This window comes from Nerophis lumbriciformis, linkage group LG04, assembly GCF_033978685.3.
Source record: "Nerophis lumbriciformis linkage group LG04, RoL_Nlum_v2.1, whole genome shotgun sequence".
Classification (NCBI taxonomy): Eukaryota; Metazoa; Chordata; class Actinopteri; order Syngnathiformes; family Syngnathidae; genus Nerophis; species Nerophis lumbriciformis.
This window is the reverse complement of record NC_084551.2, coordinates 55,013,146-55,040,000: the sequence shown is the minus strand read 5'-3', so window position 1 is coordinate 55,040,000 and position 26,855 is coordinate 55,013,146. Positions and strand designations below refer to the sequence as shown.

General features: G+C 37.7%; 2 protein-coding genes across 3 annotated transcripts in view; both read right to left on the bottom strand.

Moving 5' to 3' along the window:
- LOC133604186 (germ cell-specific gene 1-like protein) overlaps window positions 1-13,661 on the bottom strand; it is a 14,512-nt gene extending 851 nt beyond the window's left edge. Inside the window, exons 1-7 of one of the 2 annotated variants that reach the window (XM_061957421.2) lie at window positions 13,399-13,661; window positions 9,373-9,741; window positions 2,638-2,820; window positions 2,518-2,565; window positions 2,049-2,201; window positions 1,140-1,251; window positions 1-1,060 (exon numbers count right to left, since the gene is read on the bottom strand). The exon at window positions 1-1,060 is cut by the window's left edge and continues 851 nt beyond it. In XM_061957421.2, coding sequence (XP_061813405.2) covers window positions 679-1,060; window positions 1,140-1,251; window positions 2,049-2,201; window positions 2,518-2,565; window positions 2,638-2,820; window positions 9,373-9,568 — 1,074 coding nt within the window. In that variant the 5' untranslated portion in view covers window positions 9,569-9,741; window positions 13,399-13,661 and the 3' untranslated portion in view covers window positions 1-678. Of the gene's footprint in view, window positions 1,061-1,139; window positions 1,252-2,048; window positions 2,202-2,517; window positions 2,566-2,637; window positions 2,821-9,372; window positions 10,598-13,398 lie in introns of those variants that run through there. The other variant, XM_072913064.1, reaches the window with a different exon arrangement.
- Window positions 13,662-13,790: 129 nt separating this feature from the next.
- On the bottom strand, window positions 13,791-26,782 carry atg12 (ATG12 autophagy related 12 homolog (S. cerevisiae)). The gene is made up of 4 exons (XM_061957432.2): window positions 26,614-26,782; window positions 21,377-21,513; window positions 21,217-21,279; window positions 13,791-13,903 (listed from the first exon to the last, which is right to left on the bottom strand). Exons 1-4 carry the CDS (start codon window positions 26,705-26,707, stop codon window positions 13,844-13,846), a joined length of 354 nt encoding a protein of 117 aa, XP_061813416.1. The 5' UTR covers window positions 26,708-26,782; the 3' UTR covers window positions 13,791-13,843.
- Between the last annotated feature and the right edge of the window lie 73 nt (window positions 26,783-26,855).

Here is a 26,855-nt window from a genome sequence, read left to right as displayed (position 1 = left end):
ATTTATATTAAGTGTAATAATATCTGCATGACAGTGGTATTAAGTGGAATAATTACTGCATGGCAGTGATATTAAGTGGAATAAGTCCTGCATGACAGTGATATTAAGTGGAATAAGTCCTGCATGAGAGTGATATTAAGTGGAATAAGTCCTGCATGACAGTGATATTAAGTGGAATAATTCCTGCATGACAGTGATATTAAGTGGAATAAGTCCTGCATGAGAGTGATATTAATTGGAATAGGTCCTGCATGACAGTGATATTAAGTGGAATAGGTCCTGCATGACAGTGATATTGAGTGGAATAAGTCCTGCATGACAGTGATATAAAGTGGAATAATTGCTGCATGACAGTGATATTAAGTGCATTAAGTCCTGCATGACAGTGATATTAAGTAGAATAAGTCCTGCATGACAGTGATATTAAGTAGAATAAGTCCTGCATGAGAGTGATATTAAGTGGAATAATTCCTGCATGACAGTGATATTAAGTGGAACAACTCCTGCATGACAGTGATATTGAGTGGAATAAGTCCTGCATGACAGTGATATTAAGTGGAATAAGTCCTGCATGACAGTGATATTAAGTGGAATAAGTCCTGCATGACAGTGATATTAAGTGGAATAAGTCCTGCATGACAGTGGTATTAAGTGGAATAAGTCCATCTACTGTACTTGTCAGCAAGGAGAGTCCATCTTGTCCACCACCACCTGGTCCATTCGGTCCATCTCTCTCTCGCAGTCCTCGCATCCTTCAGGCCCGCAACCGCCGACTAAAACAAGCGTGGGCACGTCGCCGTTGGCCCCGTCCACAATGCCGCCGTCGGGCGCCCACGCCACGTCCACCACGCCGTCGGGACAATGCAGCAGGCCGCTGACGGAGTAGAAGCCTCCGTCCCGCCCTGAGACCGCCTCCTCGTAGCAGGGGGCGCGCGTGGCGGCCCGTGCCTCCTCCAGGCGCAGCCTCTGCTTGCGGCGCAGCTCGATGACGGTCTTGGTGTAGGAGTTGAGCGTCACCACGGCGGCGCCCATGCAGCAGCTGAAGGACAGCCAGGCCAGTCTGCCGCCGGCACGGTTTGGGAAGAAAGTGAGGCGGGGGGGAAAGGACGCCTGGTGGGGGAATAGGAAGAGCAACTTACGCAAAAGACCAGCCGTAGTCCCAGGACTGAGGTCTCCAGTCTTTGGGGCCAACGATGACGGTCATCTGGAACACCGTGGTGTACATCATGTGGGCCACCATGCCCAGCAGACCTGCAGGCAGGAGACCACAACAGTAAACAACAAGAGTAAACAACGACTGTAAACAACAAAAGTAAACAACAACAAGAGTAAACAACAACTAGAGTAATCAACAACAAGAGTAAACAACAAGAGTAAACAACATGAGTTAACCAGAGTAAACAACAAGAGTCAACAACAACAAGAGTAAACAACAAGCGTAAACAAGAATTAACAAGAGTAAACAACAAGTATAAACAACAAGTATAAACAACAACAGTTAACAACAAGAGTAAACAACAAGAGTAAACAGTTAAAAACAAGAGTAAACAACAACAACAGTAAACAAAGATAGTAAACAGCAACAAGAGTAAACAACAAGAGAAAACAAGAGTAAACAACAAGAGTAAACAACAACAAGAGTAAATAACAAGAGTAAACAACGACAGTAAACAACAAGAGCAAACAACAACAAGAGTAAACAACAGTAAACAATGACAAGAGTAAACAACAAGAGTAAACAACAAGAGTAAACAACAACAAGAGTAAACAACAAGGGTAAACAACAAGAGTAAACAACAACAAGAGCAAACAACAAGAGTAAACAACAAGAGTAAACAAAAAAGTAAACAACAACAGCGTACAACAAGAATAAACATCAAGGGTAAACAACAACAGTAAACAAGAATAAACAAGAGTAAACAACAGTAAACAACAAGAATAAACAAGAGTAAACAACAAGAGTAAACAACAAGTGTAATCAACAACAAGAGTAAACAAGAAGAAGAGTAAAGAAGAAGAAGAAGAGTAATTAGAGGTGTAGTGCTGACCTGAGAGCACGGTGCACATGGCAGCGTAGGCACTGATTTTGAGCGAGTGCATTTCTTTGTGAGCACACAGAACTTCCAGCCACATGAGCAGGAAGCCCATGGCCAGCAGGCCGATGTACGTGAACTCTGAGATGACGGACAGCCAGAGAACACCTGCCACCACAACAACAACAACAGACATGCAGGCGTTGACATAGCAATGCTAACATGACTTTGAAATGTAATGTTTGCATGTAGCTCACATATCTCTGCAAGTGTTGTTAACCTAACATGACGTTAAAATGTGATGTTAGCATGTAGCTCACATATCTCTGCAAGTGTTGTTAACCTAACATGATGTTAAAATGTGATGTTAGCATGTAGCTCACATAGCTATGCTAGTGTTGCTAACTTAACATGATGTTAAAGGTTAACAGGTTAACATCGCTATGTTGGCATTCTTAACCTGTAATGTTAGCATGTAACTCACCCTGCGTCTCTCCTGGAGTTAACTCGATAAAACTCCTGCATTTCTCCCCTGAAAACCAACATGTTTCCTGTGATATAATGCAATGTGTACAACATGAACATACTGTATGTGTGGACTCACCATCACTGTGCTTCTCACAGCTCTCCCAAAAGCCGGTGTGGAAGTACCTGAAGGCAAACTTGTCCTCGCCCGTCTCCCAGATGTAGTGCACGGCGTTGGCCATCTGCCTCTGGCGGATCTTGGCCAGCTCGTCACGTCTGGCCGGGGACAAGGTGCGGTTGAAAGGGTTCTGGGTCGGGCTCTCTGGGAGACGACACATGGGTCACAGAGTCAACTACAGCTTTGTATCGCGGCATTTTATTAGGACCTCTATAATGGTTGCCCCTCTCGCATGCTTTTGTCCACCTCGGTTGCGGCGCCTTGACGGGTAACGAAACTAAAAGTTAACTTGTGGGCAGGATTGTCCATGATGGTGAGCAGTTTGTCCCGTGTCCTCCTGTCCCTCACTGACACAAACACCTCCAACTGCGTGACAATAGTTTGGCCGGCTTTCCGGGTCAGTCTTTCAATCCGGTTTAAGTCCTTTGTGCTGGTGCTGCTCCCCCAAACAAACCACTGCAAAGTGCAGGACACTGGATAACAGGAAGTGGTTTTGTCCCAAACCCCGCCCCCAAACAGAAGGACGCACTATGTATTTTTAATGTTTATATATATATATATATATATATATATATATATATATATATATATATATATATATACACACATATATGTATATATATATATATATACACACATATATGTATATATATATATATATATATATATATATATATATATATATATATATATATATATATATACACACACACATATATGTATGTATATATATATATATATATATATATATATATATATATATATATATATATATATATATATATATATATATATATATATACACATATATATATATATATATATATATATATATATATATATATATATATATATACACAACCTGCTCCTTCTATTGTTGTTGTTTGATACAGAAATAATACAAATACAAAATAAATTAATGTGAACAATTAAGTGCAACCAAATCTTGTCAGGTTAAATGAGAGCAGTGGTTTGACCTGCCACTGCTCTCATTTTAATAAACATCTACCATAGGAGAGAAAAGTCACAACAGTATAAAGCCACAACACAACAATATAAAGCCACAACAACTATAAGCCAAAACACAACATAAAGCCACAACGCAACAGCATAAAGTCACAACACGACAAATATAAGCCAAACCACAAGACAAAGCCACTACACAACAAGACAAAGCCACGACACAACAACTATAAGCAAAAACACAACACAACTATAAGACAAAACACAACAACATAAAGCTACAACACAGCAGCTATAAGTCAAAACACAACTATAAGCCAACACAGCAACTATAAAAAAAAACACAACACAACTGTAAGACAAAATGCCACAACATAAAGCCACAATACAGCAACTATAAGCCAAAACACAACACACCAACTATAAAGCCAAAACAACAACTATAAGCAAACATATAACAACTGTAAGACTAAACACAACAACATAAAGCAGTAGTATAACAGCAGTTATAAGTCAAAACACAACACAACTATAAGCCAACACAGCAACTATAAGAAAAACACAACACAACTATAAGACAAATCACAGCAACTATAAGAAAAACACAACACAACTGTAAGACAAAACGCAAAACAACATAAAGCCACAATACAGCAACTATAAAGCCAAAACACAACTATAAGACAAAACAACATGAAGCCACAACAACTGTAAGCCAAAACACAACAACCTAATGCCATAACACAACAACCCAATAAAAGAATGCCACAACACAACAACCTAATACCACAACACAACAACACAATGCCACAACACAATGCCACAACACAACAACATAATGCCACAACACAACAACATAATACCACAACACGACGACATAATGCCACATCACGACATAATGCCACAACACAACGACATAATGCCACAACGCAACGACATAATGCCACAACACAACAGCTATAATATACAACACAACAACATAAAGTCACAATACAACAGCGACAAGCCACAACAATAATAATGCCACAACACAACAAGATAAAGCCACAACACAACAACATAAAGTCACAATACAACAGCTACAAGCAACAACAATAATAATGCCACAACACAACAACATAAAGCCACAATACAACAGCTATAAGCCACAACAATAATAATGCCACAACACAACAAGATAAAGCCACAACACAACAACTATAAGACCAAACAACAACAACATAATTCCACAACACAACAACATAAAGCCACAAAATAACAACATAATGCCACAAAACAACAACATAATGCCACAACACAACAACTATAAGACAAAATGCAACAACAAAAAGCCACAACACAACAACATAAAACCACAATACAACAACATAATGCCACAAAACAACAACATAAAGCCACAACGCAACAACATAATGCCACAACCCAACAACATAATGCCACAATACAACAGCTATAAGCCACAACAATTATAATGCCACAACATAAAGCCACAAGCAAACACAACACAACTATAAGACCAAACACAAACCAACTATAAGACAAAACACAACAACTATAAGACCAAACACAACACAACTATGAGACAAAACACAACAACTATAAGATAGAACACAACACAACTATAAAACCAAACACAAACCAACTATAAGACAAAACACAACAACTATAGGACCAACCACAACACAACTATGAGACAAAACACAACTATAAAACCAACCACAACACAACTGTGAGACAAAAAACAACAACTATATAGACCAAACACAATACAACTATAAGACCAAACACAACACAACTATGAGACAAAACACAACAACTATATAGACCAAACACAATACAACTATAAGACAAAAAACAACAACTACAAGACCAAACAGAACACAACTATAAGACAAAACACAACAACTATAAGACCAAACACAACTATAAGACCAAACACAACACAACTACAAGACAGAACACAACAACTATAAGACCAAACACAACACAACTATAAGACAGAACACAACTATGAGACAAAACACAACAACTATCAGACAAAACACAACTATAAGACCAAACACAACAACTATAAGACCAAACACAAAACAACTGTAAGACAAAACACAACAACTATAAGACCAAACACAACACAACTATAAGACCAAACACAACAACTATGAGACCAAACACAACACAACCATAAGACCAAACACAACAACTATAAGACCAAACACAAAACAACTATAAGACAAAACACAACAACTATAAGACCAAACACAACACAACTATAAGACCAAAGACAACACGACTATAAGACAAAACACAACAACTATAAGACCAAACACAACTATGAGATAAAACACAACTTTAAGACCGAACACAAAACAACTATAAGACAAAACACAACAACTATAAGACCAAACACAACACAACTATAAGACCAAAGACAACACGACTATAAGACAAAACACAACAACTATAAGACCAAACACAACTATGAGACAAAACACAACTTTAAGACCAAACAACACAACTGTGATACAAAACACAACAACTATAAGACCAAACACCACACAACTATAAGACCAAACACAACAACTACAAGACCAAACACAACAACTATAAGACAAAACACAACAACTATAAGACCAAACACAAACCATCTATAAGACAAAACACAACAACTATAAGACCAAACACAACACGACTGTAAGACAAAACACAACAACTATAAGACCAAACACAAACCAACTATAAGACAAAACACAACTATAAGACCAAACACAACACAACTATAAGACCAAACACAACCCGACTGTAAGACAAAACACAACAACTATAAGACCAAACACAAACCAACTATAAGACAAAACACAACTATAAGACCAAACACAACACAACTATAAGACCAAACACAAACCAACTATAAGACAAAACACAACTATAAGACCAAACACAACACAACTATAAGACCAAACACAACACAACTATAAGACCAAACACAACACGACTGTAAGACCAAACACAACAACTATAAGACCAAACATAAACCAACTATAAGACAAAACACAACAACTATAAGACAAAACACAACAACTATAAGACCAAACACAACACAACTATAAGACCGAACACAACAACTACAAGACCAAACACAACACAACTATAAGACCAAACACAACACAACTACAAGACCGAACACAACACAACTACATGACAAAACATAACACAACTACATGACAAAACACAACAACTAAGTAGGTGACAGCTGACTGCTTTGCTGACGGATCAATGAGACAAACAGTAGAAAAGTTGTAACCATCAAAGTTGGAAAAGTGTAGTGTGACCACATTTATAACACAAATATACAGTATGTGCATTAGAGTGTTTTCAGCACAATTTACTTGTGTACTGTGTGGCATAAAGTTGTGTTGTGGCTTTATGTCATTGTGTTGTGCCGTTTGTAATTGTTGTGACTTTTACAATTGTGCTGTAGCAGAAAGCCGTCTGGCTATCGTTCATATTGTCTTGTTGCGTTCACATTTGTTGTGACCTTTCTCAGCCACCGTAGCTCTCAGTCATTCCTGGTTTGCGGACTGATGGTGACGGCAGACTTGAATAAGGTTGGATGTCCTTATCACTGAAAGTGTTCAAGGTCACATAAAGTCATAAATAAAAGTCAATTTCCTTTTAAAAACGACGTTAAATGATCTTCCAGAAGGCAAACTTCCCGAGCAGAGTTCCATACGTCGATATATCGATGGATCATTACACCCCCTCGTTAACATGTTAGCATGCTAGCATTTTTATTTTAGGAAGCTAGTAGGGAACTGTGTATACATGGTGTCAGAATAATTGTATATAAGTTATCAGACAACTTGTTTTCTCATGAGTTCAGGTTGCCCTGCGTGAAAACAAAAGCTGTCTTTGATCTTATCAAGCAAAAGGCAGACCGCTTGTAAACCTTTACTGCGTGCGATGGAATGCGCCGTGGAGGTGTTGGTTTCTTTGATCTATTGGACTGCCACAGGAAGGACCCGAAATCTATGAGCAGATAGGACACGGCTCCAATCACCTTTTTCTTTGAACTGTTTATGACCCAGTGCAGCAGCTGTTTATGACCTCCACCCCTTAGAAGCAGCTGCAGCTATGTAATCAGGAAATGCCCAAATAAATGAGGAGGCGTGGAGCTCCCTCCTCAGAGCGGTGGGGTGACACTGTACGAGGGTGCAGGCACACACGCGCTCTCCTCATGAGCTAAATTGAACCCCGTCTCTGTTTGATTCCTTGCTTCTTGTCTTGTTTAATAGATAGTTCGGTGTTTGAACCTGACACATGGTGTGGAGCCGCTCCCCTGAGTTATTAATCATCTAATAAAGCGCACTTCTTACAGGTATTATTATCACTGCTGGACGACCATAAAAATGTTACACAGCGAGTAAGAACTGGAGCAGACAAGAGGGCACGCCAATCGCTAAACTATCCGCTTGAATGAGAGTTCCTTCATGCAGTAAAATGTGTTAATCTCATTGTGAATTTATCATATCTGGTGCAGAAATATAAAGAATGTTTATATTAAAATACACCGTCTGTGCCCCGCACACGCAGATTAAAGTACAATAATCCATCATTAAAAGTGAGCTGTTCTTAAAAGGAGATTAAAAAGATCTTGATGGATTACTTGTATGTACTGTACTTCTACAGAGTATTGTAATCAATATGCAGTAAAATCACACATAAGTGTAATAATCATAATCCACTTAATTTTACTCCCTGGACTAAACTGGCAGCAATAAGATTAAGATTTTTTTTTTTTTTTTCTGTGCCAAATGTGCACATTTTTCAAAAATACTTCACATAAATCAAACAATATGCAATATTTGGTGATTTACACGTCGATCAATAAAATATTACATTTGTTATATATTTTTTGGGTAACAAACTGAATTTCAATCGTGTGGGCGGGGCCTCCTCCGAACAATATGCTAGAAGACTTTTTATTGGTCAGTATCAGGTGGCGTGACCATATATGGGCATGCCTACTGAATACTTCCGCCCTCAAGATTAAGCCGCCCATTCCGATTCGATGAACATGAGTAAGATCAGCTGATACCAACACTGATATCGATCACATGTATTAACTGTATTTTTTTTAAACTTTTATTTATGCTGAGCACTTTTGACAGTGTAACAATATCAACACAATATTTAAACTACTTTCTTTGTCTCTTTTATTGCATACAAATGTTAGATCAAAACAAAGTCAACTGTACACAATACGTAAATAAAAACTACTTTTACTAATCTTTTCAATACTTTGCTTTTTGGCCTCAAAGTCCTCCTGTGTCCAGGGGAAAAAAACGATTTTGTAATTCATCATGTACCTAGCACCTCTTCTCATCATCCAAACTAGTGTGCTTGTGTCAGAATAATTGTATACAAGTTATCACACAACTTGTTTGCTATGAGTTCAGGTTGCCCTGCGTGAAGACAAAAGCTGTCGTAGAGGTGTCGGTTTCTCAGATCTTGGACAGCCACAGGAGGACCTAATCAGGACCCGAAATCTACAAGCAGAGGGGGAAAACCTGACACCGCTCCAAGCACCTTTTTTTGTTTGAACTGTTTATGACCCAGTGCAACTGATTCCTTGCTTCTTGTCTTGTTTCATAGATAGTTTGGTGTTTGAACCTGACAGCTAGTGTGTGTAGGAAGACACAAACACGGGGTGGACATCAGATAAAAAAGTAGTACCTGTGGTGTAAGGCTCGCTGTTGTTCTGCCCGCAGTTTTTCATCTTGACGGGCGACAGGCAGAGGGGCTTGACCACCTTGTGTGTGCCCTCACACCAGTAGGAGGTGCACAGCGCCAGGATGGACAGCGCCAGGGCAAGAGAGGTCAGGGTCAGAGAGAGCAGGGAGCGGGAACGTCGCGACAGGTGATCCAACATGGCTTTCCAGGGCGGACGCGGGGACGGAAGCTTCCGGCGGGGCGGTGATGAGCTGCCAGCTTTAATAAACTACAAAGTAACGTGTTCCCCACTCTTCTTCACCTGTTTGCTTCAAACACTGATGTCCTCCATGTCCTGACCAAGACGGCCCCGCCCGCCGCTCATGTTGGACTCTGTGCCAAGAAATGAGATCAAAGATGAGAGAAAACAAAAGCGGAGATTACTTTTTTTGATGACATTAGAGCTGAAGCGCCGATCCAAATTACGTTTTGTCGCTAATCCCCCTCAATCTGCACGCTTTGTGCGAGAGGTGTGTTTCTATCACACAATAGTCGCATTTCAACACTGAAAAACAGACATTATTATCCTGTCATGTAAGAGTCAAAATAGTTCTTTAGATTTATTGTCATTCACTTTTTTAACTTTTTCCCAATTTTTGGGGATTTCTTTTCATTAAACAACATGCACTTAGGGGAATTTTTGGTCATTTATTTTTAAATCCAAAAAATATATTCTAACACTTTTGGTATGACATTTTTAAGTTTAAAATTTTTTATTTTTTGGGCATTTATTTTTAAAATTACATACAGATTTTTTGTGGGATTTACTTAAATCCAAAAACTGTAGTCTCACGTTTTTTGTATTAAATTTTAATTTTGTAATGTTATTTTTGGGGCATTTCTTTTCATTAAACAACATGCAGATTTTTATTAGAATTTTTTGTCATTTATTTTTAAATCCAAAAAATATATTCTAACATTTTTGGTATGACATTTTTAAGTTTTACATTTTTTTTATTTTTTGGGGCATTTATTTTTAAATTACATACAGATTTATAGTGGTATTTTTTTTAAATCCAAAAAATGTATTCTCACATTTTTTGTATTACATTTAAATTTTTCAATGTTATTTTTGGGGCATTTGTTTCCATTAAACAACATGCAGATTTTTATTGGGATTTTTTGTCATTTATTTTTAAATCCAAAAAATGTATTCTAACATTTTTGGTAAGACATTTTAAAGTTTTTATTTTTTGGGCATTTATTTTTAAATTACATACAGATTTTTAGTGAGTTTTTTTAAATCCAAAAATTTATTCTCACATTTTTTTAATTACATTTTTAAAAAAATCTGTTATTTTTGGGGCATTTGTTTTCATTAAACAACATGCAGATTTTTATTGGGATTTTTAGTCATTTATTTTTAAATCCAAAAAATATATTCTAACATTTTTGGTATGACATTTTTAAGTTTTACATTTTTTTATTTTTTGGGGCATTTATTTTTAAATTACATACAGATTTATAGTGAGTTTTTTGAAATCCAAAAAATGTATTCTCACATTTTTTGTATTACATTTAAATTGTTCAATGTTATTTTTGGGGCATTTGTTTTCATTAAACAACATGCAGATTTTTATTGGGATTTTTTGTCATTTATTTTTAAATCCAAAAAATGTATTCTAACATTTTTGGTAAGACATTTTAAAGTTTTAAAGTTTTTATTTTTTGGGCATTTATTTTTAAATTACATACAGATTTTTAGTGAGTTTTTTTTAAATCCAAAAATTTATTCTCACATTTTTTGAATTACATTTTTTTTTAAATCTGTTATTTTTGGGGCATTTGTTTTCATTAAACAACATGCAGATTTTTATTGGGATTTTTAGTAATTTATTTTTAAATCCAAAAAATATATTCTAACATTTTTGGTATGACATTTTTAAGTTTTACATTTTTTTATTTTTTGGGGCATTTATTTTTAAATTACATACAGATTTATAGTGAGTTTTTTTAAATCCAAAAAATGTATTCTCACATTTTTTGTATTACATTTAAATTGTTCAATGTTATTTTTGGGGCATTTGTTTTCATTAAACAACATGCAGATTTTTATTGGGATTTTTTGTCATTTATTTTTAAATCCAAAAAATGTATTCTAACATTTTTGGTAAGACATTTTAAAGTTTTAAAGTTTTTATTTTTTGGGCATTTATTTTTAAATTACATACAGATTTTTAGTGAGTTTTTTTAAATCCAAAAATGTATTCTCACATTTTTTGAATTACATTTTTAAAAAAATCTGTTATTTTTGGGGCATTTGTTTTCATTAAACAACATGCAGATTTTTATTGGAATTTTTTGTCTTTTAGTTTTAAATCCAAAAATTATATCCTAACCTTTTGGTGTGACATTCTAAACTGTAACCTGTTTCATTATAAATATACCAAATAATACATTACTGTTTGAATCGAGAATTATGCTCAATCGAGAATCGATTCGGAATCGAATCGCCACCCCAGGAATCAGAATCCCAGCAGGCATAAGACATTGAAACAACGTTGACAACTTGTTGAATTCGGTCCTGACGTTGAGCAACTCAAACATAACGTTGAAACAACATGATTTTTGACGACGTTTATTCAATGTCGGGTTGTGACGTTGATTTGACCATTGAATTTTGGTCATTTCCTAACCAATATTCTACAACACAAATACAACGTTGAAACAAAATGACGTTTGACTACGTTTAATCAATGTCAGGTTCTGACGTTGGTTTGACCATTGAAATGTGGTCATTTCCCAAGCAATATTCTACAACACAAATACAACGTTGAAACAACATGCTTTTTGACCTTTAATCAATGTCGGGTTCTGATGTTGATTTGACCGTTGAATTTTGGTCACTTCCCAACCAACAACGTGGATCCACCATTGGACCCCAATGTTGTCCCAATTTAGGCATACAACTATTTTGCAACATTGTTTCGTAGTCAGATTTGAAAAACACATGTATAATCAACGTTGTATCAATGTCTTGTGCCTGATGGGATCAGCTTGACTCGCTGGGTGACCAAATATTATGATTTGATATCGTCTGAAGATGAGATTCCCCAAGAGCAGCAACACTTGAAATACACTACTTTTTTACATTTTATCAGACAGATGAGGTTAGTTTGCACAAGTATGGTATCGGATCGGATCAGTATCATTAGCTAACATTAGTAAACATAGGTTCACTAAGAACCAATGTTAACCAAATGCATGCTAACAGTGCAGAACAGGTTGTCAGCTAATACTCTAATATTGTTCAAATCAGTAACCGGTAGTAAAACTCCTGCTTTTCTCATGGCCCAAATAGTTTACAGTAGCACTATACATAATCATAATACCAGGGCGTCTAGTGAGGGGCATTTTGCACTCCCTCGTCCCAGGAAGAATGCTTTGCGGAAATTGTTTATTTATAGATCTTTATCGCTCTGGAATAACCTGCCTCGAATTCTCACCGGCATTGAAAGTAAACAGCTTTTTAAAAGGAAAGTAATATTTTATCTGAGTCTGTAAATTAGTTTGCTTGTTGATGATTTTTGTATTGTGTAGTTATATTTATATGGTAATTATTATTCTGTGACTGTAAATTGTTTGCTTATTGATGCTTTTATTTTTTTCTGTATTGTGTAGTTATAATTATATGCTTTTACTTGTAATTGTATTGAGTTTGGGGACCCCAGGAAGACTAGTGGGTTGTTGTGGCAACCAGCTAATGGGGATCCTTAATAAAAATAAAAATCAGTATCGCCGATACCAACCTGAATTTTAATCGGTATCGGATCAGAAAGATAATAAGTGGTATCGCACATTACTAGCAAAAACGACTATTAGCAATATTAATAAAAATATTGTGGCAAGATGCAAGCTGCTAAATGCATTCAATATTGTATTGCCATGGCAACCATATTTCTAAAGTTGGCTCCTGCAGTAAAAGAGTATATTATTTGGATAAAATGGGGTAAAAAAAAAAAAAAAGAGTAGATAATGTAAATTACTCACCAAAGTAGTTGAGGTAAGCAGAAGTGTAAAATGTCATCCAGTGATGCAATGCTCCCGCTTGCTGCTCATCTTTGGAGCCTTCAAGTCAAAAAGAACATTTGAACCTCTCCATCTTGACTCAGGACCCCCCCTGCGTCGCTGCAGACTATTGATTCTCGGTCGTTTGTCTCATGATCAGCGATGCGCCCGCCGCACTCTACCACCCAGCTGGCCCCACAGCAAAGACGGAGACTTCTCGCCGAGTCAGCAAATTGATGCCACAAACTCACCCTGATGCATGTAATCCCTCTTAAACCCACGTGTTAGTGGACTCCCCTCTGGGCGCACACCACTAACCTCTGGCGGTGCTCACCTTCACCACTCACATCTGCCAATCACCACCCAAGCATAACCTTGTGCCAATCATTTATTTACAATATATACATGAAGACATTCAACGCTGTCATCAGCCCCATGCTTGAGATTTACAATAATGTAGGATCAGTTTGCCGTCGCTGCCAAAACACTGCAAGAGAAGAAAGGAAGGTAGCGATGAGAGCAGTGGTGAGGGGTTCGCTTCACACTTCAACCAAAGTCTGACATTTTGAGGTCTGAACTGAACGGGAATCAGCAGCCAAGGATTTTTGGCACAAGCTTGGCTCTTCTGACGCCCTCTGCTGGGCAGAAGTGGAAAGCTTTTTCTTTATTCATCCTGAAAATATCCAAATATTCACTTTATCACGTGAAAGACTAATATTATTAATACAATCCATCATTAGTTTCCACTAGCTCACTTAATAAAGATTTTAGGTGTTGTATATTTTTCTCTAAGGTTATATTTCTCCTCTTTTGTTATGAAAAGTTGTGGGGTAGCATGTAGACACATGTACATGGGGTAACTTTGGACAAAATAGTCTTGTCCCGATACCAATATTTTGGTACCGGTACCTAAATGTATTGCGATACTTTTCAATACTTTTCGAAATAAAGGGGACCACAAAAATTGCGTTATTGTCTTTATTTTAACAAAAAATCTTAGGGTACATTAAACATATATTTATTATTGCAATTTTGTCCTTAAATTAATTTTAATCACTTATAATGATAAAGGACAAGTGGTAGAAAATAAATTATTAATCTACTTGTTCATTTTCTGTTAATATCTGCTTACTTTCTCTTTTAACATGTTCTATCTACACTTCTGTAAAAAATTAAAGATGTCCGATAACGTCTTTTTTGCCGATACCCGATATTCCGATATTGTCCAACTCTTAATTACCGACTACGATATCAACCAATACCGATATATACATTCGTGGAATTAACACATTATTATGCCTAATTTTGTTGTGATGCCCCGCTGGATGCATGAAACAATGTAACAAGGTTTTCCAAAATAAATCAACTCAAGTTATGGAAAATATTTATTATTGAAGTCACAAAGTGCATTATTTTTTTTAACATGCCTCAATACAGCAGCTTGGAAATTGGGACATGCTCTCCCTGAGAGAGCATTAGGAGGTTGAGGTGGGCGGGGTTGGTGGTAGCGGGGGTGTATATTGTAGCGTCCCAGAAGAGTTAGTGCTGCAAGGGGTTCTGGGTATTTGTTCTGTTGTGTTTATGTTGTGCTACGGTGCGGATGTTCTCCCGAAAAGTGTTTGTCATTCTTGTTTGGTGTGAGTTCACAGTGTGGCGCATATTTGTAACAGTGTTAAAGTTGTTTATACGGCCACCCTCAGTGTGACCTGTATGGCTGTTGACCAAGTATGCTTTGCATTCACTCGTGTGTGTGAAAAGCCGTAGATATTATGTGACTGGGCCGGCATGGAAAGGCAGTGCTTTTAAGGTTTATTGGCGCTCTGTACTTCTCCCTAAGTCATACATTTTACTTTTTGAAACAGATACCGATAATTTCCGATATTACATTTTAAAGCATTTATCGGCCGATAATATCGGACTGCCGATATTATCGGACATCTCTAGTTAAAATGTAATAATCACTTATTCTTCTGTTGTTTGGATACTTTACATTAGTTTTGGATGATACCACACATTTGGGTATCAATCCGATACCAAGTCGTTACAGGATCATACATTGGTCATATTCAAAGTCCTCATGTGTCCAGGGACATATTTACTGACTTTATAAACATAATATACATTAAAAAAACGAAAGAAGATTTTGTGATGCCAAAAAATATCGATGTAATCATAGTAGTATCAAATAGATACGCTCCTCTACTTGATATCATTACAGTGGATGTCAGATGTAGATCCACCCATGGCGTTTATTTACGTGTGACGGCGGTGAGCTACGGTGTGTAGTGAAGCATGTTTAGCTATTCCTCGTCCTGCAGTGATAATAATACTTGTAAGAAACTTACTTTGTCGCCATGGAGGCCAGGATTAGTGATTTAGAAGTAGCTAAAACACTGCAGACCGCGGCTGGGCTTTAGCCGCTAGCTAGCTATGTCTTAAAGCACCTCTTCCTGAGGGTGTTTCAGTGTTATAACTTCACCTTTATCTTTACTTTTTAAGCCAAAATGCTGTGTCTGCTTGTACAAACCCCGTTTCCATATGAGTTGGGAAATTGTGTTAGATGTAAATATAAACGGAATACAATGATTTGCTAATCCTTTTCAATCCATATTCAGTTGAATATGCTACAAAGACAACATATTTGATGTTCAAACTGATAAACATTTTTTTTTGCAAATAATCATTAACTTTAGAACTTGATGCCAGCCACACGTGACAAAGAAGTTGGGAAAGGTGGCAATACATACTGATAAAGTTGAGGAATGCTCATCAAACACTTATTTGGAACATCTCACAGGTATGCAGGGGAACAGGTGGCTGCCATGCTTGGGTATAAAAGTAGATTCCATGAAATGCTCAGTCATTCACAAACAAGGATGGGGCGAGGGTCACCACTTTGTCAACAAATGCGTGAGCAAATTGTTGAACAGTTTAAGAAAAACCTTTCTCAACCAGCTATTGCAAGGAATTTAGGGATTTCACCATCTACGGTCCGTAATATCATCAAAGGGTTCAGAGAATCTGGAGAAATCACTGCACGTAAGCAGCTAAGCCCGTGACCTTCGATCCCTCAGGCTGTACTGCATCAACAAGTGACATCAGTGTGTAAAGGATATCACCACATGGGCTCAGGAAAACTTCAGAAACCCACTGTCAGTAACTACAGTTGGACGCTACATCTGTAAGTGCAAGTTAAAACTCTCCTATGCAAGGCGAAAACTGTTTATCAACAACACCCAGAAACGCCGTCGGCTTCGCTGGGCCTGAGCTCATCTAAGATGGACTGATACAAAGTGGAAAAGTGTTCTGTGGTCTGACGAGTCCACATTTCAAATTGTTTTTGGAAACTGTGGACGTCGTGTCCTCCGGACCAAAGAGGAAAAGAACCATCCGGATTGTTATAGGCACAAAGTTGAAAAGCCAGCATGTGTGATGGTATGGGGGTGTATTAGTGCCCAGGACATGGGAACTTACACATCTGTGAAGGCGCCATTAATGCTGAAAGGTACATACAGGTTTTGGAGCAACATATGTTGCCATCCAAGCAACGTTACCATGGACGCCCCTGCTTATTTCAGCAAGACAATGCCAAGCCACGTGTTACATCAACGTGGCTTCATAGTAAAAGAGTGCGGGTACTAGACTGGCCTGCCTGTAGTCCAGACCTGTCTCCCATTGAAAATGTGTGAAGCCTAAAATAGCACAACGGAGACCCCCGGACTGTTGAACAACTTAAGCTGTACATCAAGCAAGAATGGGAAAGAATTCCACCTGAGAAGCTTAAAAAATGTGTCTCCTCAGTTCCCAAACGTTTACTGAGTGTTGTTAAAAGGAAAGGCCATGTAACACAGTGGTGTTGCAGTGTTGCAGCCATGAAATTCTAAGTTTATTATTATTTGCAAAAAAAAAAAAGTTTATGAGTTTGAACATCAAATATGTTGTCTTTTTAGCATATTCAACTGAATATGGGTTGAAAATGATTTGCAAATCATTGTATTCCGTTTATATTTACATCTAACACAATTTCCCAACTCATATGGAAACGGGGTTTGTAAGTACTCTGTGCGCGCGCGCTGCTGAACATGCTCCTCTGCTCGTAAAACCAGCAATGCTACTATACTAATATCGCAGTAATATACCAATACCGGTATACCGTACAACTATATTACATAATATGCACCAAAACAATGAATTCCAATATTTTTGATTCACTACAATAAAAGGGTTTGAGTTGAAGCTGGGCTCCAATAGACACACAATAGACATCAAATTTAAAAAATGTGTACGATAAAAACCAGGATGACTTTTTTTCCCCCCGTCTTTGACGGAAGAAAGCGGAGGTTGCATGAACAAAAGCACTCACTTTCTGGTAACAGCAAAACAGGAAGTGATCAGTGATCAGTGGGAGTGACACGCTAACAGCCAATCAGGTAACAGCATCAACTATCAGGCTTGCTTGTCTGTCGGTTGATTGAGCGAGAAGAGAAAGTAGAGAATAGAAGGAGAGCGAGTGCCTCAGTTCATGCAACCAACCTTGCTTTGCAACTTCTGACTAAGAAAGAAGTACCGCAAATTCCTAACATTAAGCCGCTACTTTTTTCCTATGCTTAGAACCCTGCAGATTGTAAAACGGCGCGGCTAATTTATGGATATTTCTTTGCCAACAGCCAAGCAGAGACACAGAAAGGGTGCGCTATTGTTTGTGCTATGGCGCCATCTTTTGGACGATTTTGCTCGTTGCAGGTTGAAAACGTCATTTTAATGCCTTAAACCGGAAGTAAAACCATCCGTAGTGTTTCTGCTCGAAAAGGGTTCTTCATTCATCAGTCTAAGTAAAGTTTGAAAGTTATATAATACAGCCAAAACAATTGTCTTGTATGTGCTAACCTAATGTAATGAAGCTATGCTAACACGTTTACAAGCGTTTGTGTTGGTATCATTAACTTACAATGGCATTCTTTTTGTATTGTTTCAGTTTCACAAATTCCTCAGTAAATTCACCAAAACGTCACCGTGGAGTTGAGCCTGTTTAGCTAGTACAGGGGTGTCAAACTCAAATACAGAGTGGGACAAAATTTAAAAGTGAACAAAGCCGCGGGCCAAGGTTGAACGAATTAACCTTTTAATAGGGACCCAAACAAGTTTTGCATTGAATATTGAACAAGCAAGGCTTATATAACTTTATAGCGACATGCAAAATCCAGTTTAAAATAATAATAATAATAATAATATTTAAAAAATATCAATGGCATATCAAATACAATTTAAATAAAAATTGAATGCCTATTTTCTATTAGCAGCCTTCTGAGGTAAATATCCACATTAACTTTTTCCACAGGCTAATAAATTAGAAAATAAAATAACAATGAATAAAACAACCATTCAGGACTTTAAACGGCTCAGTTTGCAACACACTAATCTAATCTGATGTGCCCAAGCCAGATACCTGCCATCTTTTCTTGGATGATAGTTCATTAATGTCGGGGCTCAGGCTTTGAGCTGAGGCAACCTTCATTATCGAACGAAGTTGTTCATCAGTCATTATATCTCGTCCACCCGGACCACAGTCTTGGGGGCGTGCCTTAAATGCACTGCGTTTATCGTCCTCCACGAGCTGTCGTCACGTCTGCATTTCATTCTTTCTAACAACATGCCGGGCCGATCACAAAATATGTGCGACTTCAGCACGCACACACACGAGCGAATGCAATGCATACTTGGCCAACAGCGATACAGGTTACACTGATGGTGGCCGTATAAACAACTTTAACACTGTTAGAAATATGCGCCACACTGTGAATCCAACCAAACAAGAATGACAAACGCATTTCGGGAGAACATCCGCACCGTAACACAACATAAACACAACAGAAGAAATACCCAGAATCCCATGCAGCTCTAACTCTTCCGGGCTGCAATATACACCCTCCCCCTCCGTGCGTCGGTTGAGGTGGGCGGGGGTGTATATTGCAGCCCGGAAGAGTTAGAGCTGCATGGGATTCTGGGTATTTGTTCTGTTGTGTTTATGTTGTGTTACAGTGCGGATGTTCTCTCGAAATGTGTTTGTCAATCTTGTTTGGTTGGATTCACAGTGTGGCGCATATTTCGAACAGTGTTAAAGTTATTTATACGGGCACCGTCAGTGTAACCTTTATCGCTGTTGGCCATGTATGCGTTGCATTCACTTGCGTGTGCGTGCTGAAGCCGCACATAATGTCACATTATGTGACTGGGCCAGCATTCGCTGGACTGGGTGAAAAGCGGACGTGACGTTTGGGAGGAGCACTGAAATTTGAGAGTCTCCCGGGAGGGTTGGCAAGTATGAGAATTAGTGGTGAATGCGGGGTTACCGCGGCACCGCCGCTGAATATAATCGGTGGGCCAGCTCTAGTGTTAATTTGATATCACCTCACGGGCCAAGTGAAGTGAAGTGTGAAGTGAAGTGAATTATATTTATATAGCGCTTTTCTCTAGTGACTCAAAGCGCTTTACATAGCCAAATTTGGCCCGCGGGGCCAGAGTTTGACACCCATGAGCTAGTGGGTCCATGACGATGACTTCTGTTTTGTTTGATTCGCCGTTTTACTGCCGGTATGTAAATAAACATTTACTAAATCTTACTGTGTGAATAAGGTAATACATGGAAATTATTTCCCACCCTAAATTTTAGTGGCTGCGGCTTATATACCGGTGGTCTCCATAGTCCAGAAAATAAAGTATTATGATTACAGATGTCTGATAATATCGGACTGCCGATATTATCGGCCGATAAATGCTTTAAAATGTAATATCGGAAATGATCGGTATCGGTTTCAAAAAGTATGACTTTTTAAAACACCGCTGTACGGAGTGGTACACGGACTTAGGGAGAAGTACAGAGCGCCAATAAACATTAAAGGCACTGCCTTTGCGTGCCGGACCAATCACATAATATATACGGCTTTTCACACACACAAATGAATGCCAAGCATACTTGGTCAACAACCATACAGGTCACATTGAGGGTGGCCGTATAAACAACTTTAACACTGTTACAAATATGCGCCACACTGTGAACCCACACCAAACAAGAATGACAAACACGTTTCGGGAGAACATCCGCAACGTAACACAACACAAACACAACAGAACAAATACCCAGAACCCCTTGCAGCACTACAATACACAAGCATGTCCCAAATTCCAAGCTGCTGTTTTGAGGCATGTTAAAAAAAAGAATGCACTTTGTGACTTCAATAATAAATATGGCAGTGCCATGTTGGCATTTTTTTTTCCATAACATGAGTTGATTTATTTTGGAAAACCTTGTTACATTGTTTAATGCATCCAGCGGGGCATCACAAAAAAATTAGGCATAATAATGTGTTCATTCCACGACTGTATATATCGGTGGATATCGGAATCGGTAATTAAGACAAGACAATATCGAAATATCGGCAAAAAAGCCATTATCGGACATCTCTAATTATGACATTGTTTTATCGATCGTTCCTATCCTGGATGTGATGAAGTATTTCCAGGTAGTGGTTATGTTGTAGTGGCCGGGTGATGCTTGGAGGATCCTCCGGGCTACCAGTGAGTACTGTATTCTACATTAGAACACACTCGAGGCTACCATATCGGGTGAAACGAGTGTAAAGGTGACTGTATGAATGTTATTTCATTTTTAGAGGGATCTAATCATGTTTAAAAAAACATTTTTTTGTCATTTATAAAAATATGACATTTAATAATGATAATCCTAATGGCGGATATTAGTTTGAATGGTGATTAAAAGTGAATTAACTGTGCGATACTCACGTCAAAGAGGATCCCCATTTCTTGGTCCGGTGACGGAGCAAAGGACTGGTTCACGTAGATGAACTGGACCAAGAAGAACACATGCAAGTGTCTCATCGTAACCATGACAGCCGTGATTGCGTAACCACCCACATAGGAAGGTGGAGGCTAACGGACTTACCAGTTGCTCGTTAGCATCCAGCTTGAGGAAGCGAGCGATGAACTGGGACAGCGACTGGACCGTCCTGCCCCGGTCCACCGCCCACTTCTTAGTCTTCATGATGGGGGTGTCACCGACTGCTTTCAACAGCACGTCAACTGCAGATTATGGACGGAAGAACACATTAATTATTGGCCATAATTCTATTTTTTTGTTGCCTTTTCATAATAATCATTCACTAAGGCTGTGCCATATTTCTATGCTTTAGCTGGGACATCACCAAGTAAAATAAAATGGCTAACTGGATACCAAAAGTGTAAATAAAACAAAAATAAAAACGAAGAGATAATAAAAATGTGAGTACAAAATAGTACTACCCTACCTAGTGTGTGTACGATTGAACTATTACATGTCAAACAATGAACCACAGAAGGTGATTCAAAATAAAAAAATAAATACAGTAAGAAAAATTGTAAATTAAAACTAGCATGTATACAAACTTCTCACAATTGGTACTCATTTTCATTGTTAATTTAAAAGGGTCGCCTTTGCATCATTAATAGCACGTAGAAGGATTTTATTGGAGTGGAAATCACAGTTTGGCAGTGTTTTTCAACCACTGTGCCGCGGAATACAGTCTGGTGTGCCGTGGGAGATTATGTCATTTCACCTAATTGGGTTGAAAATATTTTTGGCACACAAGCAATTATAATCCGTAAATAATGTGGCATAAAAGTGTAATAAAAGAGCAAACAGGTGAAATGTAACAAAAAAAGTTGCAATGTTGACGCTAACAACACAAAGTTGCCATGCAGAATGTTTTTTTTCTTTAAAACTGTCATTGATCAAAAAATAATAACGCATCAAAATCAATGTTGTTGTGAATTATTGACATATTTAAGGCTCCGATTATTTTACATCAAATATTCCACTTTGAAATATTTTGGGGAAAATATTGCATATTTTGTGTTTTTGCCATACAAACAGGGTTTTGACACAAAAAAAAAAGAGCATGAAACAAACAAAAAAAATATGAACAAATATATAATCGACAGATTTGAAGTTGATCTGAAGACTTAAGCGTTGAAAGTAAAAAAATAAAACATTTTTTAAAAAAAGACTTATTTTTAACACATTTATGAGTGGGACCCTTTCAGATCCCCCAAAATGTTGTGAGACATTTAAAAAAAAACCTTATTGCTTAAAATTTAAAAAAAAATTCAAAATCAATGACGCTATGAATTATTGACATATTTAATGCTTGTTGACTTAGAGGAACATTTTTTTTTTAAATACTTATTTTTAACACATTTATGAGTGGACCCTTTCAGATCCCCCCAAAATTGTGTGAGACATTTAAAAAAACAACATTATTGCTTAAAAAAAAAATTCAAAATTCAAAATCAATGGCGCTATGAATTTTTGACATATTTAATGCTCTGATTATTTTTACATCAAATATTCCACTTTGAAATATTTTGGGGAAAATATTGCATATTTTGTGTTTTTGCCATACAAACAGGGTTTTGACAAAAAAAAAAAAAAAAAGAGCATGAAACAAACAAAAAAACATGAACAATTTTATAATCGACAGATTTGAAGTTAATCTAGAGACATAAGCGTTGAAAGTAAAAAAATAAAACATTTTTAAAAAAGACTTATTTTTAACATATTTATGAGTGGGACCCTTTCAGATCCCCCAAAATGTTGTGAGACATTTAAAAAAAACGTTATTGCTTAAAACATTTTTAAAAATTCAAAATCAATGCCGCTATGAATTATTGACATATTTAATGCTCGTTGACTTAGAGGAAAAAATGTTTAAAAAAATACTTATTTTTAACACATTTATGAGTGGACCCTTTCAGATCCACCCAAAATTTTGTGACACATTTAAAAAAACAAACTTTATTGCTTAAAAAAAATTCAAAATTCAAAATCAATGGCGCTATGAATTTTTGACATATTTAATGCTCCGATTATTTTACATCAAATATTCCACTTTGAAATAATTTGAGGCAAATATTGCATATTTTGTGTCTTTGCCATAAAAACGGGGTTTTGACAAAAAATAGCATTAAACAAACAAAAAAACATTAAAAAAAACAAACATTAAAAACCTATAATCGACAGATTTGAAGTTGACTTAGAGGAAAACATTTTTTTTTAAATACTTATTTTTAACACATTTATGAGTGGACCCTTTCAGATCCCCCCAAAATTTTGTGAGACATTTAAAAAAAACAACTTTATTGCTTAATTTTTTTTTTTAATTTCAAAATCAATGCCGCTATGAATTATTGATATATTTAATGCTCCGATTATTTTACAACAAATATTCCACTTTGAAATATTTTGAGGCAAATATTGCATATTTTGTGTCTTTGCCATAAAAACGGGGTTTTGACAAAAAATAGCATGAAACAAACAAAAAAACATTTAAAAAAAACAAAAAACATTAAAAACCTATAATCGACAGATTTGAAGTTGACTTAGAGGAAAACATTTTTTTTTTAAAATACTTATTTTTAACACATTTATGAGTGGGACCCTTTCAGATCCCCCAAAAATTTTGTGAGACATTTAAAAAAAAACGGGCAGCACGGTGGAAGAGGGGTTAGTGCATCTGCCTCGCAATACGAAGGTCCTGAGTAGTCTTGGGTTCAATCCCGGGCTCGGGATCTTTCTGTGTGGAGTTTGCATGTTCTCCCCGTGACTGCGTGGGTTCCCTCCGGGTACTCCGGCTTCCTCCCACCTCCAAAGACATGCACCTGGGGATAGGTTGATTGGCAACACCAAATTGGCCCTAGTGTGTGGATGTGAGTGTGAATGTTGTCTGTCTATCTGTGTTGGCCCTGCGATGAGGTGGCGACTTGTCCAGGGTGTACCCCGCCTTCCGCCCAATTGTAGCTGAGATAGGCTCCAGCGCCCACCGCGACCCCAAAGGGAATAAGCGGTAGAAAATGGATGGATGGATGGATTTAAAAAAAACGTTATTGCTTAAAAAATTGTAAAAAATTCAAAATCAATGCCGCTATCAATCATTGACATATTTAATGCTCCGATTATTTTACATCAAATATTCCACTTTGAAATATTTTGGGGCAAATATTGCAGATTTTGTGTCTTTGCCATACAAACAGGGTTTTGACAAAAAATAGCATGAAACAAACAAAAAAACATTTAAAAAAAAACATTAAAAACCTATAATCGACAGATTTGAAGTTGACTCAGAGGAACACATTTTTAAAAAATTCTTATTTTTAACACATTTATGAGTGGGACCCTTTTGGATCTCCAAAAAATTGTCATACTTACTGGCACACAAGTAACTATAATCCGTAAATAATGTGGCAGAGTAACCATGTAATACTTGTCCATATCAGTAGGTGGCAGCAAGTAGCTAATTGCTTTGTAGATGTCGGGAACACGTCGTGTCATGATCACAATATGCAGACGACAGCGGGAGGCAGCGTGCAGGTAAAAAGGTATCTTATGTTTAAACCAAAAATAAAGCTATGAAAAGGCATTGAAGCTGAGGCATGGCTATGAAAAACCAAACAAACTGAACTGGCTGCGAAGTAAACAAACCACAAAATGCTGGACGACAGCAAAGACTTACAGTATGTGGAGCGGTGACGGCGTCCACAAAGTACATCTACACATGACATGACAATCAACAATGTCCTCACAAAGAAGGAAAGCGTCCGCACAATTTAAATAGTCTGGATTGCGAAAACAAAGCAGGAGTGGAGAATAGCGCTCAAGGAAGACATGAAACTGCTACAGGAAGATACCAACAAAACAGGAAAAAACACCAAAATAGGAGCGCAAGACAAGGACTAAAACACTACGCACAGGAAAACAGCAAAAAAATCAAATTTACCGGTCCATCTAAGTTCCCATCTTCACCTATGGTCATGAGCTTTGGGTTATGATCGAAAGGACAAGATCACGGGTACAAGCGGCCGAAATTAGTTTCCTCCGCCGGGTGGCGGGGCTCTCCTTTAGAGATAGGGTGAGAAGCTCTGTCACCCGGGGGGAGCTCAAAGTAAAGCCGCTGCTCCTACACATGGAGAGGAGCCAGATGAGGTGGTTCGGGCATCTGGTCAGGATGCCACCCAAACGCCTCCCTCGGGAGGTGTTATGGGCACATCCGACCGGCAGGAGGTCACGGGGAAGACCCAGGACACGTTGGAAAGACTATGTTTCCCAGCTGGCCCGGGAGGAGCTGGACGAAGTGGCTGGGGAGAGGGAAATCTGGGCTTCTCTGCTTAGGCTGCCACCCCTGCGACCCGACCTCGGATAAGCGGAAGAAGATGGAAGAAAGGATGGGTTTACAATTATCAATCAAATCCTGGAGGATGACTGAGAGAACAGAAGCCCTTAAATTGATATATTTGTAAAAAAAAAAACACATTTAAAGTGATTTAAGTAGCCCTTTTTGTCTTTTCATATTTTTCATTATTATTTAATACTCTCTGTATTTGCTTTTGTTTTCTTTCCTTGACATGTTTCCCTGATGTTGAAAGTGCCTAGACTTTTGTGTGTGCACTATAAATGTATGTTTGTTGTTTACTTAAAAAATTAAAATTTAAAAATAAATACAAATAAGAAACTTTATAGACGTGAAGTCGTTGCTCAAAACTATCAAAAGTTGTCATTTTAATAGAACGCGTATAGTTGGTAATATATTAAGAACCCACGTTACAATATATTGTATAATAGTATCAACGCACAACTTACGAGTAAAGATTAATTCTAAAAGATAGGATTGGGCAAAATAATTAGCATTAGCTACTTCCTAATTAGCATGACGTCTTAACAACACACATTCTCATTGGTCAGATAACCAAAAAGCCGCAATGCTATTGGTCGTGACGTCAGACACCCGGAAAACGTTTTTCGCTGCAAGCTTTATAGACGTGAAGCTCAAAACTATTAAAAGTTGTCCTTTTAATAGAACGCGTATAGTTGATAATACATTAAGAACCCGCGTTACAATATATTGTATAATAGTACACACGCATAATCTACGTGTAACGATTAATTCTAAAAGATAGGCTAGGGCAAAAACATTAGCTACTTCCTAACTAGCATGACGTATTAACAACACACACTCTCATTGGCCAGAAAACAAAGAAGCCGCAATGCTATTGGTCGTGACGTCAAACACCCGGAAGAAGTTATTCGCTTCTGCTTTGTCGCCGTGAAGCTCAACACTATCAAAACCCGTGTGTCATTTTCCACGTTCTTACTCTTTTTTTTCTCTTCACTTATCCCCGTGTCGTCGGGCGGCGATTGCAGCTCCTCTTTCTGTGCCTCGGTCGGTGACTCCGCATTGTCGGACATTTTAGGCTACGACTGCGTGTGACCTGAAAGCAGAAAGGGGCGTTCGCGTCTGGCCACTACGCTGATTGGCTTGCAGAAACGTCAATCGTTTAAACGCTTTAATCCCATTGGCTGTTTAGCAATTTGGGGCGTGGTTTATAAAACTGCT